The sequence below is a fragment of the Anolis carolinensis genome, chromosome 4 (assembly GCF_035594765.1).
Source record: "Anolis carolinensis isolate JA03-04 chromosome 4, rAnoCar3.1.pri, whole genome shotgun sequence".
In the NCBI taxonomy this organism is placed as follows: Eukaryota; Metazoa; Chordata; class Lepidosauria; order Squamata; family Dactyloidae; genus Anolis; species Anolis carolinensis.
The window spans coordinates 181,781,494-181,802,584 of NC_085844.1; the positions used below are offsets into that span (position 1 = coordinate 181,781,494).

A 21,091-nucleotide genomic window follows, 5' to 3' on the forward strand; every position below is an offset into this window, starting at 1 on the left:
CAAAGTCCTTAAATATTATACATACCAATCCATGGGATCATGCTTGGATAAGTTAGCCTGTCCTTCGGATCTGTAAAAAAAAGTTAATAAGAACACAGAGAATGAAATTATCCCTTCATCATTTCTCAAACCCTTAAACCACTTTATCAAAAATATTCCCAGGATAGTATAAATAACAATATGTTATCAGAGAAATGCAAAATATCATGCATATGAGCCATTCAACCAGAGAACGAACAAATGACAAATTCAATTGAAACTTAAGACTAAATGCATTTACTTTTTAAGCATATACTATATAAAAAAACAAAAGGTTTCATTTTTTAAAAAATGGCTTTACTGTTTTTAGATGTAGTTAGTACTTAGCTGATAATTGAATGGGTCAGTAGCAGGGACTAGCAATTGTATTCAGACCAAAATCTCTGTGAGGGAAAGAGGCATTTTGATCTAGCACTGACAGAAATACAATCTCATCTGCCTTGGAAGACATTCAAAAGTTGGGAGGCAGCCAGTGAGAAAGTACCTTACTTTCCTTTAAGATTATTTGGCAGTGTGGACTCAGTTTAAAGCAGAAAACCAGGGATCAGACCCTGGGATATAGGACCTGTCTGGAAGGGCCCTGAGGCCTCTTCCACACAGCTGAATAAAATCTCACATTATCTGCTTTAAACTGTAATATATGCCAATGTGGACTCAGATAATCCAGTTCAAAGCAGACATTGTGGGATATTTCTGGTGGGCACTTATGGCGATGGACACGATTCTCCAGAGCTCCTGGTGAATCACTCGATGTCGCGCCTGGTTTGAGCCTTCGGCTCAGCCCCTCACCGTGGATCAATATGGGAGGGGTTGCTAAGTCAGCAGGGCACACCCGATGACCCCAAAAATTGTTTATCCCTCAAGGGTGAAGGGTTGAGTGGATCCGGGAACCCAGACAAAGCAAGGCACGGTTCGTGAAGCAGAGGACAAGCCGAGTGTCGCGCTCATTTCAACAAAGATGATGAACACAAAGGCAAGAAATTCTGGAAGACAGGGGGTTCTGGATAAGGAAATGTAAGTTTCCAAATGATATTACTTGGTTCTTCATCTTCCAAAGAAGAGGATATGTTTCCAAATAGAAATTAGAAGCGGATATCCCAATTCCAGCTGATTTAAGCTAAAGAGGCCAGAGATGCGGCAAAGATAGAACCTATTTTGGCGATAACTGGTATTTTCCTAACAAAAGGAGAATTTAATTGCTTGATAAAATTCTACTGCATATAACCCACCAGATATTCCTCACATACCCTACCTCCCTTCTAATTATGCCCCAGCCCCGTATTATAATCCCCTAGCTCACGAACGGAGAAACAGAGGATATAGTTGAACACGAGCAAAGCAGCAATTTTATTACTAAGGGAAACAACCTTTCCTTGAAAGAAGCAGATTCCCTCAGAAGACAGTCCGCCATAGGAAAGAATCACTGACCTTGGCACTGCGATTGTTGTGTCTTAGAAGGCTCCCTCCTGGAAGGTGAAACCGCGCAAGAGCTGGGGAGGAGTCCACAGCTCAAGCCAGTGACGCAGAAGACTATCCAGAAACAGGAAGCAGAAGGGGGAGCCAAAAAAAAGATACACACATCAACGAGTCATGTTGCAGAGCGAACAGAAACAAGGAGGGGAACACTGCTCGAGAAAGAAGTATATGGCAGAGAGGAAATTAAATAGAAAGGGAAGGATAAACTCAAAAGAGAATTCACGGAAGAAGGTTTGAGAGAAGCGCAGACCGAGTGGACCGGGTGAAAGGACTATCATAAAAGAATCTAATCTAAGGAATTGGGAGGAAAGAAGAGAGGAAACAACAGAGCAATGGAAAAAAAGATACAAGTGATGGTGAGGAAAGGATTACCTATATATAAAGATCTAGCATTGCTTACTAAATCAATTAATTGCTGAGATTATGAAATACAGCTATAAATTATTGAATATAGTTATAGATCAACCCTAATAGAAAATATCGATATTTGGATGAATTAAGAAATATAGTTTGTAGAATTGAATATTATAATATTATTGATTAGTTGCACCGCAAAAGAATAATCAATTAAATTATCCAATAACTCTAAGAATAAATATAAGCTAAAGCTTCATTTTTAACCAAAATTGATTATATTAACTATATTAAGTAAAATTGCAATTTTATTTGAGTAGGTGAAGACTTTCAGAGATCGTGTACTTTAATTCATGAAATTATAAAAAGATTATATCATCTAACTCGATAAAAATAAAGGCGGTGGAAAACAACAAAATGACGACACCTAGAGGGAAAGATCCAAAAGACTTAAAGATCCTGCCAAGAAGAAATTCAATACCAGAGGATACCAATATGAGAGAATTGTTGCGGGAAATTCATAAAATATCAGAAAAGCAAGATTTCTTACAAAAGGAGGTTCATGCAATTGCAATTAAACAAGACATACAACAAAAGATATTACAAGATGACATGGCCAACCTTAAGAAGGTATTAAAAGAGGAAATAGGTTCCATTAAAACTGAAGTAATAAAAAATTCACAGGAAATTCAAGAATTAAAGATGGAAAACAAAAAGATGGAGAAAACACAGGGGAAATTGCAAAGAAAAGTGGAATCTGTTGAAGCTAAAAGCACTAAATTGGAGAAAATGCAAGAAAGAATTGAACAAAACAAAACAGAACATCAACTAAGGTTCTGAAACATACAAGAGGAATCCACAGAGAATATTAAATCTATTATAGATCAATTAATAGCTAAGATTCTACAATGCTCTGAACAGGAAGCAGTGGGACAAATTGATAGAGCCTACAGAATCCACACCAGCTACGCAAAAAAATAAATAAATAAAGTGGCCAGAGATGTTATTGTACACTTCGTCAAAAAAAGTTCAAGAGATGAGATCCTGTGTTACAATAGAGTAAACCCAACAACTAATGTTAACCTATAATGGGGAAAAGATCTGGATAAAAATGGAAGAAAAGAGGGATGAGTTTTATAGAAAACTCAAGAAAGACATTGCTCAGAAGCAAATTCCACAATCAGCAAGTGGAGGGAAAAATTTAAAAAACCCCAAAAAATAGGATATTGTTCCCCGCGGAAAGACTATGAAGGTCAGATGCCCTTTACCAAAGGAGAGAAGTCAGAGGATTTAACTGAAGAGGAAGAGGAAGAGTAGATTGAAGATATTCCAAATGAGTAGTTTCACACAATCAGATTTTTTCGAACATTATTAAGAGTCTGAATGCACCAACTAAAAGAAAAAGAATTTATAATTATCTAAGAAAAAATAATTACAATATTATTGCTTTGCAGGAAATCCACATTGCTCAAAAACATTCCAAGTATCTAATAAATACCAGTTTAGGCAAAGTATATCATTTTCTAGATGTTAAAAAAGGAGGAGTAGCCGTATATATAGATGAAAAGTTTAAACCAGAAGAAAAATTCAGAGATCAGGAAGGAAGGATTATCGCAGTTAAAATAGTTTTAGGATAAGAAACTATCTTAATTTGTAACATTTATGTATGAATGGTACATGGGAGACTTCAATGGAGTTTTAGATAACAATTTGGATAAAACAACAAAACAAAAAAGAAAAAAAATTCCCTCCCAAACAATTTCCTACAACTAAAAGAAGAATATGATTTACAGAATATATGGAGAATACGAAACCCTAATCAAAAAGATTTCACGTTTTATTCAAACAGACAAAAGTCATGGTCCAGAATCGATATGATTTGGACATCTAAAATATTAGTTACAAAGGTAAATGAAATAAAACATTTTATCAGTGGCATCTGACTCCAAAGAAAATATTGAAATTTGCTAAAGGTCAAAATATTAGGTAAAAGGTAAAGGTTTCCCCTGACATTAAGTCTAGTCGTGACCGACTCTGGGGGTTGGTGCTCATCTCCATTTCTAGGCCGAAGAGCCGGCATTGTCTATAGACAACTCCAAGGTCATGTGGCCGGCATGACTTCATGGAGCCCTGTTACCTTCCCGCCGGAGCGGTACGTATTGATCTATTCACATTTGCATGTTTTCGAACTGCAAGTATCGTATATGCATACATGGTGAACCTGTGAGAAGATAAAACCCTATTGGAGAGGGATCCATGATAACTGTCAAAAAATTCTGAGAACAAAAATACCATTACTACCAGAATATTTCTCATTGGGCATGACCAATATACAATAGGGAAAAAACGAAGACAAAATATTGATGTACCTGTCAACAGCTGCCAGATTTTTACTCACCAGACTATGGAAACAGAAAACAATACCAAGAGAGGAAGAATGGAAAAAGGAAGTATGGGATATAATGAATGTGGATCATTTAACCTTTATACTATTAATAACACAGAATAAACTGAAAAGTAAGATGGACTAGATGTCAGTAAGAAATTGGATGAAAAAAGGGGAAAAAATCAAAATATGGATATAACGCCCACAAACAGAAAGTGATGAGTATATTATAGAAGATGTATGAAGTAAAGAATATTAACATTGGATTTAAACAAACAGAAAGATGCCATCATAGAGAAGAAAGGAAGTCAAGCAACAACCCCAATTTTCCCATCCCCTTTTCCCTGATCTGTCCTCCCTAAACCCTACCTATCCTGTCCTCACACCCTTTCCCCTACACTTCCTTTCCCTTTCATATCTCCCCATCTTCTCCTTTGTCCACTAAAGTGGCTTTTATTTTTGCTTTTGAAAAATTCAATAAAAATTATTTAAAAAACAAAAGTAAATGAAATAACAATTCTTGCAAAAGATTTCTCAGACCATAGCCCACTAATAATGGAAATTAATCATAAAAGAGTTTCTCCAAACTGGAGATTAGATGATAATATGATTAAACATGATAAAGAGATAGATAAGATTAAATCAATGACCAAAGAATACTTTCAGTTAAACGATAACCAAGGTACCAACCCACAAATAATTTGGGGCGCATATAAACCAGTCACTAGAGGACTTTTCATACGGCACAGAGCATGGAAAAACAGAATAAAAAATAAAAATTACAGGAATTACAAAAGGAGATTGAAACAAAGGAAAAACCAGGAGACGATAACATTTTAAAACAATTAGAAATACTACATAAACAGAAAAAAATGGGAATTAGAAAAGCTGGCTAACCAATTAAAATGGGCAAGACAAAACACATTTAAAAATGCCAACAAGCCAGGTAAATGGCTGGCAAGATTAATAAGAAATAAAAAAACACATTATAAAAATTAAAACACATGAGAACGAAGTGTATACAGATGAGGAGATAAAGGAAGAGTTTGGGAAAATTTTATAAAAATCTATACACAAAAGATCAAATTAACCCGGAGTTAATAGAGTATTTATGTAACCAAAAATTACAAAAGATTTCGGATAACCAAAGATTAAACTTAAACAAGGAAATTACTGTTGAAAAAATTAAAAAGGCTATCAAAAAATTAGAGGCAAATAAATCCCCAGGTCTGGACGGATTTACAGCTGGGTTCTATAAAATTGACCAAGAGGAGACAATTCAATTTTTTTAAAAAAAATAATGAATAAGGCACTCACTGACAAAATTATACCAGACTTGTGTACAGTAGCAGAAATCATTTTGATACATTAAGAAGAATCGGACCCAAGCAATGTTAAAAATTACTGACCCATTTCGCTATTAAATACCGATTTTTACTAAAATACTGGCTAATAGATTTACCGAATTTTTGAGAGACTGGATTGCAGACGACCAAACAGGCTGCCTTCCAAATCGTAGTACTAAAGATAATGTTCGAATAATAGTAGATGCAATAGAATATTATGACCAAAATCATCAAAAAGAAGTGGGCTTTCTATCATTGGATGCCGAGAAAGCCTTTGATAATGTTAATTGGGATTTTTTTTAATTATTACTAAACGAATTAGACATGGGAATACAATTTCAAAACGGAATTAATGCAATTTATGACCAACAAAAAGCCAAAATCAGAGTAAATGGACAAGTAACAGAAGAATTTGAAATAAAAAGGAACTAGACAGGGTTGCCCATTATCTCCCCTAATTTTCATCTTTACATTAGAAATTTTATTATGATCAATAAGAAAAGAGGAAATTTTAACAGGCATTAAATTAGATAAGCAAGAAATAAAGGTCCGTGCATTCGCAGATGATGTAATTGTACAGTTGAAAACCCAAAAGTTAAAATCAAAGATTGGCTAAAAGAATGGAAGAATTTGGCACTTTGGCAGGTTTCAAAATTAATAAAAAGAAAACAGTGATCCTAACTAAAAACATGTCAATAAAAAGTCAGGAGGAATTAAAAGAGATATCAGGATTGGATATAACGGAAAAAATTAAGTACAGTAGAGTCTCACTTATCCAAGCCTCGCTTATCCAAGCTTCTGGATAATCCAAGCCATTTTTGTAGTCAATGTTTTCAATATATCATGATATTTTGGTGCTAAATTCGTAAATGCAGTAATTACAACATAACATTACTGCGTATTGAATTACTTTTTCTGTCAAATTTGTTGTATAACATAATGTTTTGGCACTTAATTTGTAAAATCATAACCTAATTTGATGTTTAATAAGCTTTTCCTTAATCCCTCCTTACTATCCAAGATATTCATTTATCCAAGCTTCTGCCGGCCCGTTTAGCTTGGATAAGTGAGACTCTACTGTACCTGGGAATTGGGATAGCCAATAAAAACAACCAATTACTCGAACTTAACTACAGGGTAAAATGGAAAGAGATTAAAAAAAGATTTGGATAATTGGAAGAATTTAAACTTATCACTTATGGGAAGAATCGCAACAATTAAAATGAACGTATTACCTAAATTACTCTATTTGTTTCAAAATATACCTATTATCAGAAGTGCTAAATTGTTTAAAGATTGGAATAGAGAAATAACCAAGTTTATATGGAAAAACAAAAAACCCAGAATCAAATTTACCACGATGATTACCGCCAAAATAAAAGAAGGTTTTGGTCTCCCAGACCTACAACTATATCATGAGGTGTGCGCCCTAGATTGGGTAACTGATTGCGTAAGGACACGATTTGAGGCAGGGCTGGCACAGGTATCTATGGTATGGGAAAACTAAGGCAGAAAATAATTTTGGAAATCATTTGATCAGATCATCTCTGATCAAAATTTGGGAAAAATATAAAAGACATTTCTATGAGAAAACCCTGCTTTGGCTCTCCCCAATAGAAGCTAACCAACGGAGATTATTAGGATGGAATAATTGGCCGACATATAGAGAGATTCTTAAGAGGTCAATCACAACCACAGACATGCCACAAGTTAAACATTTACTTACTTACTTACTTACTTAGGCGATCCCTCGTAGCTCGAGGACAATTGTCTTCCATCCTTGGTGTCTTCGGGGTGGGTTCTTAGGTGGCTGAAGAGACCTATTCTTGACCCGCATATTCTCCCGCAGTGAGGACATCGGTTTCCAGGTGGAAGGCGGTCCCAGTCGGGGTTAGCTTGACGCTCCTTCCTCTTGGCACATTTCTCCCTTAAGCCCTCCGCTTGTGCCTCTTCGAACGCCGCAGCACTGCTGGTTACAGCTAACCTCCAATTAGAGCGCTCAAGGGCCAGGGCTTTCAAGTTCTCAGTGTCTATGCCACAGTTTTTAAGGTTGGCTTTGAACCCATCTTTAAATCTCTTTTCCTGCCCACCAACATTCCGTTTCCCATTCTTGAGTTCGGAGTAGAGTAACTGCTTTGGGAGACGGTGATCGGGCATTCGGACAACGTGGCCAGTCCAGCGGAGTTGATGGCGTAGGAGCATCGCTTCAATGCTGGTGGTCTTTGCTTCTTCCAGCACGCTGACATTTGTCTGCCTGTCTTCCCAAGAGATTTGCAGGATTTTCCTGAGGCAACGCTGATGGAAATGCTCCAGGAATTTGGTGTGACGTCTGTAGACAGTCCACGTTTCGCAGGCGTAGAGCAGGGTTGGGAGGACAATGGCTTTGTAAACAAGCACCTTGGTATCTCTACGGATGTCCCGGTCATCAAACACTCTCTGCTTCATACGGAAAAATGATGCACTCGCAGAGCTCAGGCGGTGTTGTATTTCAGTGTCGATGTTGACTTTTGTGGAGAGGTGGCTGCCAAGGTAGCGGAAATTGTCAACATTTTCTAATGTTACACCGTTAAGCTGTATTCCTGGCTTTGCAGAGAGATTAGCTGGTGCCTGTTGGAAGAGCACTTTGGTTTTCACGATGTTCAGTGAGAGGCCGAGCTTCTCGTATGCTTCTGCGAAGGTGTTTAGAGTGGCTTGTAGGTCTTCTTCTGAATGCGCACAGACTACGTTGTCCTCAGCATATTGGAGTTCTATAACAGATGTTGTGGTGACCTTGGTTTTGGCTTTCAGTCTGCTGAGGTTAAATAGCTTGACATCTGTCCGATAGAAGATTTCCACTCCGGTGGGAAGCTTCCCATCAACAAGGTGAAGTATCATAGCGATGAAGATGGAAAATAAGGTAGCGGCAATAACACATCCCTGCTTGACACCTGATCCCACCTTAAATGGGTCACTTTGGGAGCTGTTGCTGTCCAAGACTGTTGCCATCATGTCATCATGGAGGAGCCGCAGGATGTTCACAAATTTGTCAGGGCACCCGATCTTTTGGAGGATGGTCCAGAGAGCGCTGCGATTCAATGTGTCGAATGCCTTTGCAAGGTCAATGAATGCCATGTACAGAGGTTGGTTTTGTTCCCTGCATTTTTCTTGGAGCTGTCGTGCAGTGAAGATCATGTTCACTGTTCCTCTGGAGGGGCGGAAGCCATTCTGGGATTCTGGGAGGGTGTCTTCTGAGACAGGGAGAAGGCGGTTTGCAAGGATTCTTGTGAGGATTTTCCTGGCGAAGGTTAGAAGGGAGATACCACGATAGTTCCCGCAGTGTGTTCTGTCCCCTTTCTTGAAAAGGGTGATGATGGTGGCATCCTTGAAGTCTGCTGGGATTTTCTCGGTCATCCACACCTTTTCAATGAGCTGGTGGAGTTGTTGTATCAGCTCAGGTCCACCTTCTTTGAAGATTTCAGCAGGAATCCCATCAGGTCCGCTGGCTTTGTTGTTTTTTTGTTGGCTGATGGCATTGCTGACTTCTTCCAAACTAGGCAGTGCTGCAAGCTCATCCCTGGTTTGTTGTTGCAGGATTTGTGAGAGGGTCTCTTCGGCCACATTGGAGCTGCGATTCAGCAGGTTCTGGTAGTGCTCTTCCCAATGTGGTGCAATTGATGTTTTGTCCTTCAGAACTGTGGGTCCATCTGATGAGCGTAGGGATGAGCGATGGTTTCTTGGTCCATAAATGATCTTTGTGGCTTTGAAAAATCCCTGAGAGTCATGGGTATCTGCAAGGTGTTGGATTTCTTCAGCCTTCTTTGTCCACCAGATGTTCTTGAGTTCTCTGGTCCTTCTTTGGACCTCAGCTTTTGCACTGGCATAGATCTTTTTCTTGGCAGCACAGTTGGTGTCTCTCTGCCATGTGTGGAAGGCTTTCCTTTTGCTATCAATTAGCTGTTGGATCTCTTTGTCGTTATCATCAAACCAGTCTTGATGTTTCTTAGTTTGGTATCCAATGGTTTCTTCGCAGGCTGTGATGATGGAGGTCTTCAGTTTGTTCCAATGTTCCTCAACATTTTCAGGGTGTTCTGTGGGTAGATGATCCTTGAGTGTTGTTTGGAGAAGGGCTCGTTTGGAAGGCTCCAGAAGGGCTTGGGTGTTCATTTTGCGCCTTGTTTTTCTTCCTTGGAGTCTGCATTGGGGGACGATCTTGATAGCCATCGTGGATTGGATTAACCTGTGGTCCGTCCAGCAGTCATCAGCACCTGTCATGGCTCTTGTGAGAAGCACATCGCGGCGGTCTCTGGCACGTGCAATAACATAGTCCAAGAGGTGCCAATGCTTTGACCGAGGGTGCTTCCATGATATCTTGAGCTTGTTTTTCTGGTGGAAGAGCGTGTTGGTGATGACAAGGTTGTGCTCTCCGCATTTGGTGAGAAGCAAGATGCCATTCGAGTTGCTGTTTCCGACCCCGTCTTTTCCTGTCATGGAACCCAGTTACAGGGCTTTGGTAATTCAGCCCTGTAACTGGGAGTCATAACATAAACAATCCCAGGAGCACCTGGCAGAAGAAGATAGAATATGCCTGGGAACTTGGGGCCGAAAGTATAAACAATTGTAATTGGTCTAGTATGTGAAAATAGTAAAGTAGTAATGTGATATTGTGGGGTGGGACTTGATGATGATATTTACGTGTGGTGTTACGTAGCATCAAAAGTTATAAAAATAGTTGTATGTAAACATTGGGTCATTCCTGACTTTTCCAAAGTCATGTGTTCTTCAATAAAGATTGGATTTGAGAGCAGCCATCTCTGATCTGCGTTCAGACTGATCCTTTGAAGTGAGCAGGACAATTAAGTCAGGAATCCAGTTCTCACCCTCCTGCAAATTTGCAGTGAAGTGATAATGAGCAGGGAAGGAGATCAAAGCCATGACGGAGCAAAGGGGCCTCCGCTGGGAGCTCTGCCGTTGGCAGAAGAGACATTGCAAGCCATAGCTTCCTCTACGGGGTACCCCAAGCCGGACGGCGTGACCCAGAGGATTCCCAGAGGGGGAAGAGGCGTTCCGGCGGCGGCAGAAACCAGTTGGGGATCTGGAGGAAGCATGCCGGAGACCGTGGCCCTGCGGTTATCCATCCTGGAAACTCACTTATCCAGGCTGTCGGATACCGTGGGGAGAATAGTGCCAATATTGGAAGAGAATCTCCAAAAAGAGCACATCCGATATGGCGCCGAGAGAGAGCCAAGCAAAGGAGGCGATTGGAGCCAGAGGGGAGCTTCAACGCAGAGTCCCGTGGCGGCAAGGGACGAGGGAGATGAGGAATACTGGCGGGAGCTGGAGTTCCGGGACAGAATGGCGCGAGAAGTGGAGCGTCAGCGAGCCCTGGGAACTCTGAGGCCGCCATCTCCAACAGAGCTCCCAACCCCCCGAATGGGCGTCGGGGTGGAAAGGCCACTGGGGCCAGGGATCGGGTCCAGTGGATTTGCAGACGAAGGCGGAGAGGAGCGGGGGATCCAGGAAGAGGAGGAGGATGTGCCGTACGACGAGGAAAGGCGAGATGAGGGGGCTACAGCAAGGCCAGTATGCGGATGGGCGGAAGAGCCGACAGCGGCGGCAGACTTTCGGGAGCCGCGCAGAATGACCACCGGAGTGGGGCGCGGCGTGTTCCAAGGAGCCGCCCGAGGAAACCTGATGCAACCCTTCCCCATGCCTCCCAGACAGCATCAACGAGCTGCAGAATGGATGCCTAGAAGGGAAGACCTCAAACTAGAATACGGAGGGGAATCAGATGAACTGAACTTTTTTCTAATTAGCATCAGAGGATACATGGAAGACAATGCACACACATTCCCCTCCGAGGCAAGCAGGGTTCGAGCCATCGGCAACACACTAAAGCGAGGAGCAGCCAGCTGGTATGTGCAGCTTCATGCCAGACGCGACCCATGCCTGAGGTCAGTGCCCCGCTTCCTCGCCGCACTGGAAAACCGGTTCAGAGACCGGCTAGAGCAATTGAGGGCTCGAGACCAGCTGAAAGGAATAAAGCAGAGGGACAAAACAGTGCCCGAGTACGCAGAGGAATTCCTTCACCTCGCGGAAAGGGTACCAGAATGGTCTGAAGTGACCAAAGTGGAATTATTTAAAGAGGGACTGCGCCCCGAGATTTTCAGCTGGGCAGCGCACAGAGACGACCCCGAAACGCTCCAGGGATGGATTCAACTAGCGGGGCGCGTCGAATCCACCCTGGCCCAAGTAAAGCGCTTCAGGAGCGGCAGCGGCCAGCAAAGACCGGTGGCGAGGGGCCGAGGAGAAACGAGGAAGCAGGAAAGACCCGGAGGGAGGCCGGGGATTCCCTCCAGAGGAGATGACAACAAACCTAAACCGGGATGCTTTGTATGTGGGAAGACGGGCCATCGAGCAGCAGAATGCTGGGCCCGGAAGGGGGAGCCGCCAAAAGCCCCAAAGCCCAAGCCAGCAACCGGGAGGCGCGCGGAAGAGGAGGTGCAGGCCCCAGAATCTTCAGAAAAACTGGTGAGTCGGGACAACCGCATGATAGTAGTGCCAATCTGCCTCTCAGGGCTAGAAAATCGGGCCACCTGCAAGGCATTTGTGGATTGCGGGTGTTCTAGAAATATCATAACCCCGGAGTTAGCAGGAGCGCTGAAATGCCAGCAGATGGCGCTTGACTCCCCAATTGCATTTTCGCAGCTAGATGGATCAGTCGCTGCTGGGGAAGTATCTACAAAGGAAATACGAGGAATCCCATGTAAAATAGGCAAATGGGAAGGAAGAATATCCTTTGTGATAGCCCCTATTGCCACATACCACGTAATATTAGGGATACCATGGCTCGAACAGGCAAATCCTGAAGTAGATTGGAGAGGAAAAAGCCTAGCATTCAAAGAACAGCAGATGCAATGGGAGATAAGCAAAATTGCAGAAGAGGAGGACGAGGAAGATGAAGCAGGGGAAATAGACCCACAGCTATTGCCACCTGAATACAGGGACTTTGTGGATGTTTTCAATCAGAAAGAGGCCAGTAAATTGCCTCCTAAAAGGAATATAGAAGTAGAAATTGAAATAACCCCAGGAGCAAGCTTACCCAAACCAAAAGTGTATCCCATGTCTGTGCAGGAGAAGGAGGAATTGAGGAAATACATTGATAAAAACCTGGCGCGAGGCTTCATTAAGCCATCCAATTCTCCTCTCGGGGCCCCAGTGTTATTTAGGAGAAAGAAAGACAACTCCCTAAGATTGTGCATTGATTATCGAAATTTAAACGCAATTACTAAGGACAATAAATACCCTATGCCCTTAGTCAAGGATTTAATTACCGTATTGAAGAAAGGGAGCATATTTACTAAACTGGATTTAATTGAAGCGTATCATAAATTAAGGATCAAACCGGAGGATACTTGGAAAACTGCATTTTCCTGCGCATTCGGCCATTTTGAATACGAAATTTTGCCTTTCGGGTTAAAAAACGGAGGCGGCTGCTTTATGCAGCTTATAAATGAAATACTACACCCGTTATTGTACAGAGGGGTATTCATATTTCTTGATGATATCTTGATCGTAACTGAAGATAAGGAAAAGCACGTAAAATTGGTCCGGGAAGTTTTGCAGAGACTAAGAGAAGCAAAGCTGTACGCAAAACTGTCCAAATGTGAATTCAATAAAACTCAAATTGACTTTCTGGGGTATCGGATATCTCCAGAAGGGTTAGCTATGGATCCAGCTAAAGTAGCAGATGTAAAAGAATGGGGAGTGCCTCAAACAAGGAGGCAATTGCAATCGTTTCTGGGGTTTGCAAATTTTTATAGATCCTTCATAAAAGGCTTCGCGCAAATAACTGCACCCCTTACTGAGCTTTTAAAAACAAAAGGGAAAGGAGAGACAGCAAAAGTAAAAGCTCCTGGCGCCAAACTGAGTTGGACGCCAGAATGCCAAAAGGCATTTGAAACCCTAAAAGAATGCTTCACAGAAGGACCCATTCTAAAACACCCCGATATCAGGAGCCCTTTCATAATCCATTGCGATGCCTCAGACTGTGCGTATGGGGCAGTACTATTGCAAAAGGATCAAAATGGGAACTTAAAACCCTGTGGATATTTGTCCCGGAAGTTCAGCGAAACTGAAAAATGTTGGCCGATATGGGAAAAAGAGGCACTAGCCATATTAAAAGCCTTAGAATGCTGGCGACACTTCCTCGAAGGAAGCGGAATCCCATTTGAAATTTGGTCTGACCATAAGAACCTACAGTATTTAAAGTCTCCTAGAAAATTGTCCCCCGAACAAATTAGATGGGCGCAATACTTCAGCAGATTCGATTTCCAATTAAAGTTTTTTCAAGGGAAGCAGAATGTCTTGGCGGATGCTCTTTCACGCATGCCTCAACACGAAGGAATACCCACAGCAAAAGAGGGAACAATATTCTCTGACAAACAATGGGGCTTAGCTGTCAGGACAAGAGCACAAACCCAAAAAGAGAACACTGCTATGGTTGAACTCGACGGAAAAGATAATTGGGGAAACGAGCTGAAACAGTCTTATGAAGGAGACCAGTGGATCGCATCCAATGCAGAACAGGGGGAGCAGAAGGGGGGATTTTGGTTTGTGAACAAAAAACTGTATATCCCAGCAACATTAAGGATCAAGATTTTGCATCGTTTTCACAACAACCAGAGCGCTGGTCATACAGGAATTACAAAAACAACAAAAGCAATAGCAAAACATTGCTGGTGGCCAGGGATGAGGAAGGACATAAAAAATTATGTTGTTCAATGTGATGATTGTGCCAGAAATAAATCGAGAGGAGGGAAGCCAATGGGATTATTACAAACAGTAGCAGAACCTACCAGACCTTGGGAATGTGTAGCTATGGACTTTGTGGGGGAACTACCGGTTAGCAAAGGACATCGTTATATTTGGACAGTATTGGACCTGTTTTCTAAACAGGCCCACTTCATAGCACTGACGAAACTACCATCAGCCGAGAAACTAGCTGAATTGTACATAAACCACATTTACAAACTGCATGGATGTCCCAGTAGAATTGTCAGTGACAGAGGAGTACAATTCACAGCAAAATTTTGGGAAAAATTCCTGGAAATGCTAGGAGCAGAAAGGAGTTTAAGTTCTGCTTTTCACCCCATGACAAATGGGGCGGTAGAACGTACTCAGCAGACACTTGGGCAGTTCCTTCGAATGTACTCTAACATGAGACAAAATGACTGGTCTCGGTGGTTGGCTTTTGCAGAACTAGCTTTTAATTCGACTATACATTCAGCAACAAATAAAACCCCCTTTGAGGTAGTTTACGGGTATGAAATACAGCCTCTGCCCCAGCTGCCGAGATGGACAGAGAATGAGGGAACAGAGGCAGGGAAATGGAAAGCGCAAATGATGGAATGCTGGAGTCAAGTGACTGCATCCTTAAAAGAAGCACATAAAAAGTATAAAGTATTCGCAGACAGAAAGAGGGTGGAAGGTGATAAATTGGAGAAAGGAGATTTAGTGTGGCTAAGTACCCAAAACATCAAACTGGGGCTACCTTCGAAAAAATTGGGCCCTAAATATATTGGACCATTTAGAATACAGGGTGTTATCAACGAGGTGACTTTCCAGTTGACATTGCCAAAAAGTTTAGGGAAAATACACCCTGTATTCCATCGTAGCTTACTGAAAAAATATATGGGTACTTTGGACAAAATGGACACATAGAATTATTGTTTTGTTTCAGGCTTGTGATGAAAGAAGAACCGAAGAGGAGGACGAAGAAAAGGAGGGCACCATGTCATGGAACCCAGTTACAGGGCTTTGGTAATTCAGCCCTGTAACTGGGAGTCATAACATAAACAATCCCAGGAGCACCTGGCAGAAGAAGATAGAATATGCCTGGGAACTTGGGGCCGAAAGTATAAACAATTGTAATTGGTCTAGTGTGTGAAAATAGTAAAGTAGTAATGTGATATTGTGGGGTGGGACTTGATGATGATATTTACGTGTGGTGTTACGTAGCATCAAAAGTTATAAAAATAGTTGTATGTAAACATTGGGTCATTCCTGACTTTTCCAAAGTCATGTGTTCTTCAATAAAGATTGGATTTGAGAGCAGCCATCTCTGATCTGCGTTCAGACTGATCCTTTGAAGTGAGCAGGACATTTTCCTATGATCCCTGGCCACAGGTCGGAGTCCCTTCCGACTCTTGCATTAAAGTCCCCCAGGAGGATGATTTTGTCCTCCTTAGGTATCTCTGATAGGATGGTGTCCAACTGACAGTAAAAATTTTCCTTGATGTCTTCGTCAGCATCTAGAGTTGGTGCATAGGTGCATATGATGGTTGCCTGTTGGTTTTTGGCAAGGTTATTTCGGAGGGTTGAAAGTCGTTCACTGATGCCAGTGGGTGCTTCAGTCAGGTGCTTCACCAGGTCGTTTCTGATAGCAAAGCCAACTCCGTGTATTCTTCGCTCTTCTTCAGGCAGTCCCTTCCAGAAGAAGATGTAGCCTCCTTTTTCTTCCTTCAGCTGTCCCTCTCCTGCTCTCTGGGTCTCCTGAAGGGCTGCTATGTCGATCTTAAAGCGTCCCAGCTTCCTTGCAATGATAGCAGTCCTGCGTTCGGGGCGTTCACTGTCAGTGTTATCCAACAGTGTCCGTACGTTCCATGTTCCAAAGTTCATTTTTCTTTTTTGGCCGCAGAGTGGTGACCCCTCTGGACGCGGCAGTCCAGTCAGGGTAGGAGAGGCAGACTATGTTTAGGGCCCCTTTTCTAGCCCCTTCCCCGTGTGGGGTGAGCAGAGCGGATCCTAAAAAGGGCTGCTCAGTCATGGATACAGCTGCCGGACTCCTCAACTGCCTCTGTCCTTGAGGTAGAACGACTGAGTCCATATCCACCGCCCATGTGCCAGCCTGTGACTAGGGGCTTCCAGATTTCACAGTCCTGCCCCCGTCGCCACTCGCTGATCGCCATGGGACTTTTGTAGGTTTGTTTTTATTTTTGTTGGAAGATGCCTGTGCGTGATTTTTTTTAATGTGTGGAGATCGGTGCACGGCCGGTCAACACACAGTCTTCACAGAGTGAGGTTCCAGCAGTGGTGTGGTTAACACAACGAGAGTGGCTTCTCAGTCTGTTGCAGCCTTCTTCCGCCTTCACAGCCGTTGTAACATGTACCATGTTATCCTCTGCCTGCTCCGCCGTTGAGGTCTTTGGGTCTTCGGATTGTGCTTGGTCTGGAACCTCCCCTGCGGCCACTCCAGGGAGTGCATCACTCCAGTGGTTGTGCCCACAGGTTCATCAGAACACGCAAGCCCCCTCAACACTGCAAGGTGACAATCCATCGAGGGGGAGTTAAACATTTAGAGGAGATCCAAAAAGAATATAAGAACATTTCCTGGTTTCAGTATCATCAAATGAAAGCAAGTTATAAAAAAGATAAAGAAATGGGATTTAATACAATTAATAGTTTCTGGGATAATTTACTCCAAAGAAATAAGAAAATCATAACGATATTATATAATAAATAATTAGAATGGAATACTGAAACAGAAATAATTAAAGAATCAATGCTGAAATAGTCCAGAAATGTGTTTAGACCAATAAGCATGAGCGAATGGGAAAATATCTGGAATAAGAAAGTAAAATATTCTTATTCCACAGACCTCAAGGAAAATTGGTTAAAGACAATACATAGATGGTATTTAACCCCTAAAAAACTTGGTTTAATGTACAAGAACTGAGATAACAAATGCTGGAGGTACAAAGAACAGAAAGGCTCGTATTTCCACATGTGGTGGAATTGTAAAAAAATTAAAAATTATTGGAAAATAATCCGTATGAAATGTAAGAAAATTCTAAAAATAGATTTTGATTGTAAACCTGAATATTACTTATTAGGATTATATGGCATGCAAAATAGTGACGAGTCAAACAATCTGAAGGATAAAGATGATAAAAAAGTTTTTTTTACATACTTAGTGATGGCAGAAAGAATAGCAGTAGCCAGAAATTGGAAAGGATCAACCACACCCACTAAAGCAATGTGGTTAGAAAAAATGATTGATATTAAAAATATGGATAAATTGCCTTTCTTAATAAAAAAAATACTGGTAGACCTATAAAAGAAACAGATAGGTCAAACTTTGAAGAATACTTACAAGAAGAATTGAAATGAAAATTTGACAAAAGATGTAAATGGAAGACAGAAGATTGGAAGTCCACCCCGCCCCCGCCCCCCCCCCCCCATAGGCCTCCTTTGCCAGGAGTCTGGACACAGGCTCCTTCCCACTCCCGAATACCCCCTTCAAGCTCTCCCTAGTCTTCCTCTCCCCTATCCTTAGCCCAAACCCCCACTACCCTACCTATTTGTACCCAAACCCCTGTGCTTTCCCCCCCCCTCCTTCCTACTCTCTCCCCGATCCCGCCTGTCACCACCCACTCCCCCTTACCCCTTAGTCAACAAAATTGTAATATTGAAAATTTTCAATAAACATCATTTTAAACAAAAGCAGACATTGTGGGATTTTCTGCCTTGATATTCTGGGATATAGGGCTGTGTGGAAGAGTCCCGGGTCTCTTGAATCAAAAGCAGTCCTCCTTCCCTCTCAAGCTATTCCTCTGCTCCTCTAAGAAAGTGCAGCCATCCTCAATACTACCTCGGTTGGACACTGGTTTTCCAGATCCTGGAACCAGCTACCCGCAATACCTTATCTTGTTGGCTTCAGTTTATGGCCTCTTTTCTAGTCTATTATAGCAATTCAGAATATCTACACAGCATTGTCAGATTCAGATGACACAGATACAGAACTGGAAACTATCAGCATAATGATGCTTCCTCGCTTTACATTTTATAGAATAGCAGGGGGGAAAAATGCAAACTTGTAGAATTCCACAATTCAAATGCCTTGTGAATAAAGAGAATTTTTCCCATGCTTCTTTCTAAAACTATCCAGGCAAGTATGTGCAGAACCATCATATTAGTATACAGTAGTCCCATTTCCCACTCACAGAGCTGGTTCAGCAAGACGCCATGGTTGATACTACCAAAAACATGGTTTAAGCAGTATTGATCTGGGTGTACTTTTCCTATCTGTTTGCTGACTGTTTCCATGCCCAAACCTGCCTAAATCCAGATTGAAATATATTTAGATAATATATTTCATCTGACGCTTTCTGTCTCACCACTCAGTCACCCATGTGAACAATTTTTGATTTTGGAGCATTTGGGATTTTCAGATAAAGGTCCTGCAACTTGTATCATTGATCATATTAACTCCTAGCTTTCATTTTTGCCCCAGTGGATAGTTGGAAACAAACTTTTTTTTGCTTGCTTGCTTTTTTGACAGTTGTATCAGAATCAATTGGATATTGTTCGTTCTTTGACTTACATTCACATGCATACTCATAGTGATGGATTAAGACTGTGTTTTACCTGCTCTAGCAAGTAATGTTTTTGCATAGTCAGGATGAGTGATTGTTACACTTGCAAAGTACCTCCCAAACCACAATGGAAAGGCGTATGGATACAGAAGCATCCATTGTTCTGTCTTCTTGAACACTACGGAATAGGGTAAAAGCTGAAAAAATACAAGATAGTAAAGAAAGTTAAAGGTGACATTTTTTCTTGACTTTATGAAAACAAACAGTGCTTAAATATAACATAATGAGTAATGCTGTGAATCAAAATACAGTATTTTCAAATACAGTAGAGTCTCACTTATTCAACATAAACGGGCTGGCAGAATGTTGGATAAGCGAATATGTTGGATAATAAGGAGGGATTAAGGAAAAGCCTATTAAACATCAAATTAGGTTATGATTTTACAAATTAAGCACCAAAACATCATGTTATACAACAAATTTGACAGAAAAAGTAGTTCAATACTCAGTAATGCTATGTAGTAATTACTGTATTTACGAATTTAGCACCAAAATATCATGATGTATTGAAAACATTGACTACAAAAATGGCTTTGATAATCCAGAACATTGGATAAGCGAGTGTTGGATAAGTGAGACTCTGCTGTAGCTAAAGATCTGGCCCAATGCAAAACCCAAAGCAAAGTTGATGTTTAAAAATATCCAGCACAAAGCTTATGTAGTATGTGGTTACAAGTCTTAACAGATATCTGATTTGAAAAACACTCTCCCTACTAAAAATAGTGGCAGAGTCCTAATACAATGCTGTCAGGCCTGTAGCGGGCCGGGCACCTACCTCAAACATATTACCGTACAGCCAGTGGGCGGGGGGCCCGGGGAAGCTGCTCAGGCTTTTCAGGAGCTCCTTCCGTCGTCGGTGGAGCTGCAGAGCTTTGAGCAGCAGCCAGGTCAGGCAAAAGGCGGCAGCCAAGTGCCAAAGCCGGGCCAGGTCCATGCTGCGGCGAGGGCGGCCGGCACAGGCAAGGGGAGCGAAGGAGAGGCGCCGGGGCTTCAGGGGCTCTTATACATGGTCTGGAGTGCCCCCTCCGGCAAGAGACTCGCCCAAGAAGAAAGCTCCTCGCCCAACGAATAACCCCGCCTAGGATTTCCCGGTCGGGAGGGGGGGGGGCGGAGAGCTTTGCGAAAGCAGAGGTGACTGACTGCGGCAGAGAAAACAGATCCACGAGGGAAGGGGTTAAAAAGAAAGAGAAACAAACAGCCCTCTTTTTTGATCCGAAGCAGAGCTCAGTCTCCGCGGGAGGAAGGGCAGGGTCCCCCGGTGTCAAGCGCACCAGTGCTCTGCTCGGCATCCTAGATGAGTCCTGCCGACTCACGGCGAAGGGCGCGTCCAAACTGCCGAATTAAAGCCGCTTGGCACCCCTTGAACTGCCCTGGCTCGTGCTATGGCATTCTGGGGGTTGTAGTTCTGCTAGTCTGGAGCCCTCTCTGCCAGCACCAAACGACAACTGCCATGATTCCACACATTGAGCCAAGAAGATCCAAGTGGTGTCAAACTGCATTAATTCCACCGTGTGGATGCGCCCCGAGTCCGGCTGTTTCCAGGATGCCTCCAGGCAGGGATGCAGGAGGGAAAAGCACAGTGCCATATATGCCGCTGTCATTGATATCAGATGGGGTTTGCTTTAAATCACTGCCGGACCGTGTCCTCCCCCTCTCTCCCACCTCCCAACAATGGGAATGTCTACACAGCAGTATTAATGCAAATCTGCATCACTTTAACTGCTATGCCTCAATACTATGTAATCATGGGAGTAGCAGGGTTAAAAGATGCTTATCCTTCTTTTCCAAAGGGTGCTGATTTTCACTGGGGGCCTTACCAAACTATGACCCCCAGGATTATATAGCATTGCAACATAGCAGTTAAAGTAGTGTCAAGCTTCATTATTTTTACAGTGTAGAGCAGCGGTTCTCAAAGTGTGCTCCACAGAGCCCTTGAAGCTGGGGGGGGGGGGGCTCTGTGCTTTCCTTCCTTTTTCCTGCTACTTCCCCTCCCTGCCTCCCTTACCGCAAAAGCTTTTTTCATCACCTCCCACACCCCCAAAAGCCTTTTTCCTTGCCTCTCTCACCCCCACCTAAAG

General features: G+C 42.4%; 2 protein-coding genes across 2 annotated transcripts in view; both read right to left on the reverse strand.

Moving 5' to 3' along the window:
- Positions 1–20,341, reverse strand: part of LOC100565447 (cytochrome P450 4B1) — a 39,016-nt gene extending 18,675 nt beyond the window's left edge. Inside the window, exons 1-3 of the mRNA XM_003224430.4 lie at positions 19,789–20,341; positions 19,006–19,150; positions 26–70 (exon numbers count right to left, since the gene is read on the reverse strand). Of these exons, the coding sequence (XP_003224478.1) occupies positions 26–70; positions 19,006–19,150; positions 19,789–19,947 (349 nt within the window). The 5' untranslated portion in view covers positions 19,948–20,341. The remainder of the gene's footprint in view (positions 1–25; positions 71–19,005; positions 19,151–19,788) is intronic.
- Positions 2,311–17,776, reverse strand: LOC134298378 (uncharacterized). The gene is made up of 2 exons (XM_062978329.1): positions 15,741–17,776; positions 2,311–10,055 (listed from the first exon to the last, which is right to left on the reverse strand). Exons 1-2 carry the CDS (start codon positions 16,255–16,257, stop codon positions 7,336–7,338), a joined length of 3,237 nt encoding a protein of 1,078 aa, XP_062834399.1. The 5' UTR covers positions 16,258–17,776; the 3' UTR covers positions 2,311–7,335.
- Positions 20,342–21,091: the final 750 nt, after the last annotated feature.

Bases quoted from the DNA above. Each gene is read 5' to 3' on its own strand.
- LOC134298378 (XM_062978329.1), bottom strand. From the start codon at position 16,257: ATGAACTTTGGAACATGGAACGTACGGACACTGTTGGATAACACTGAC. The intron at 10,056-15,740 runs GTCCTGCTCACT...TGACAGGAAAAG, and splicing joins GCCAGGGATCATAGGAAAAT to ACGGGGTCGGAAACAGCAAC.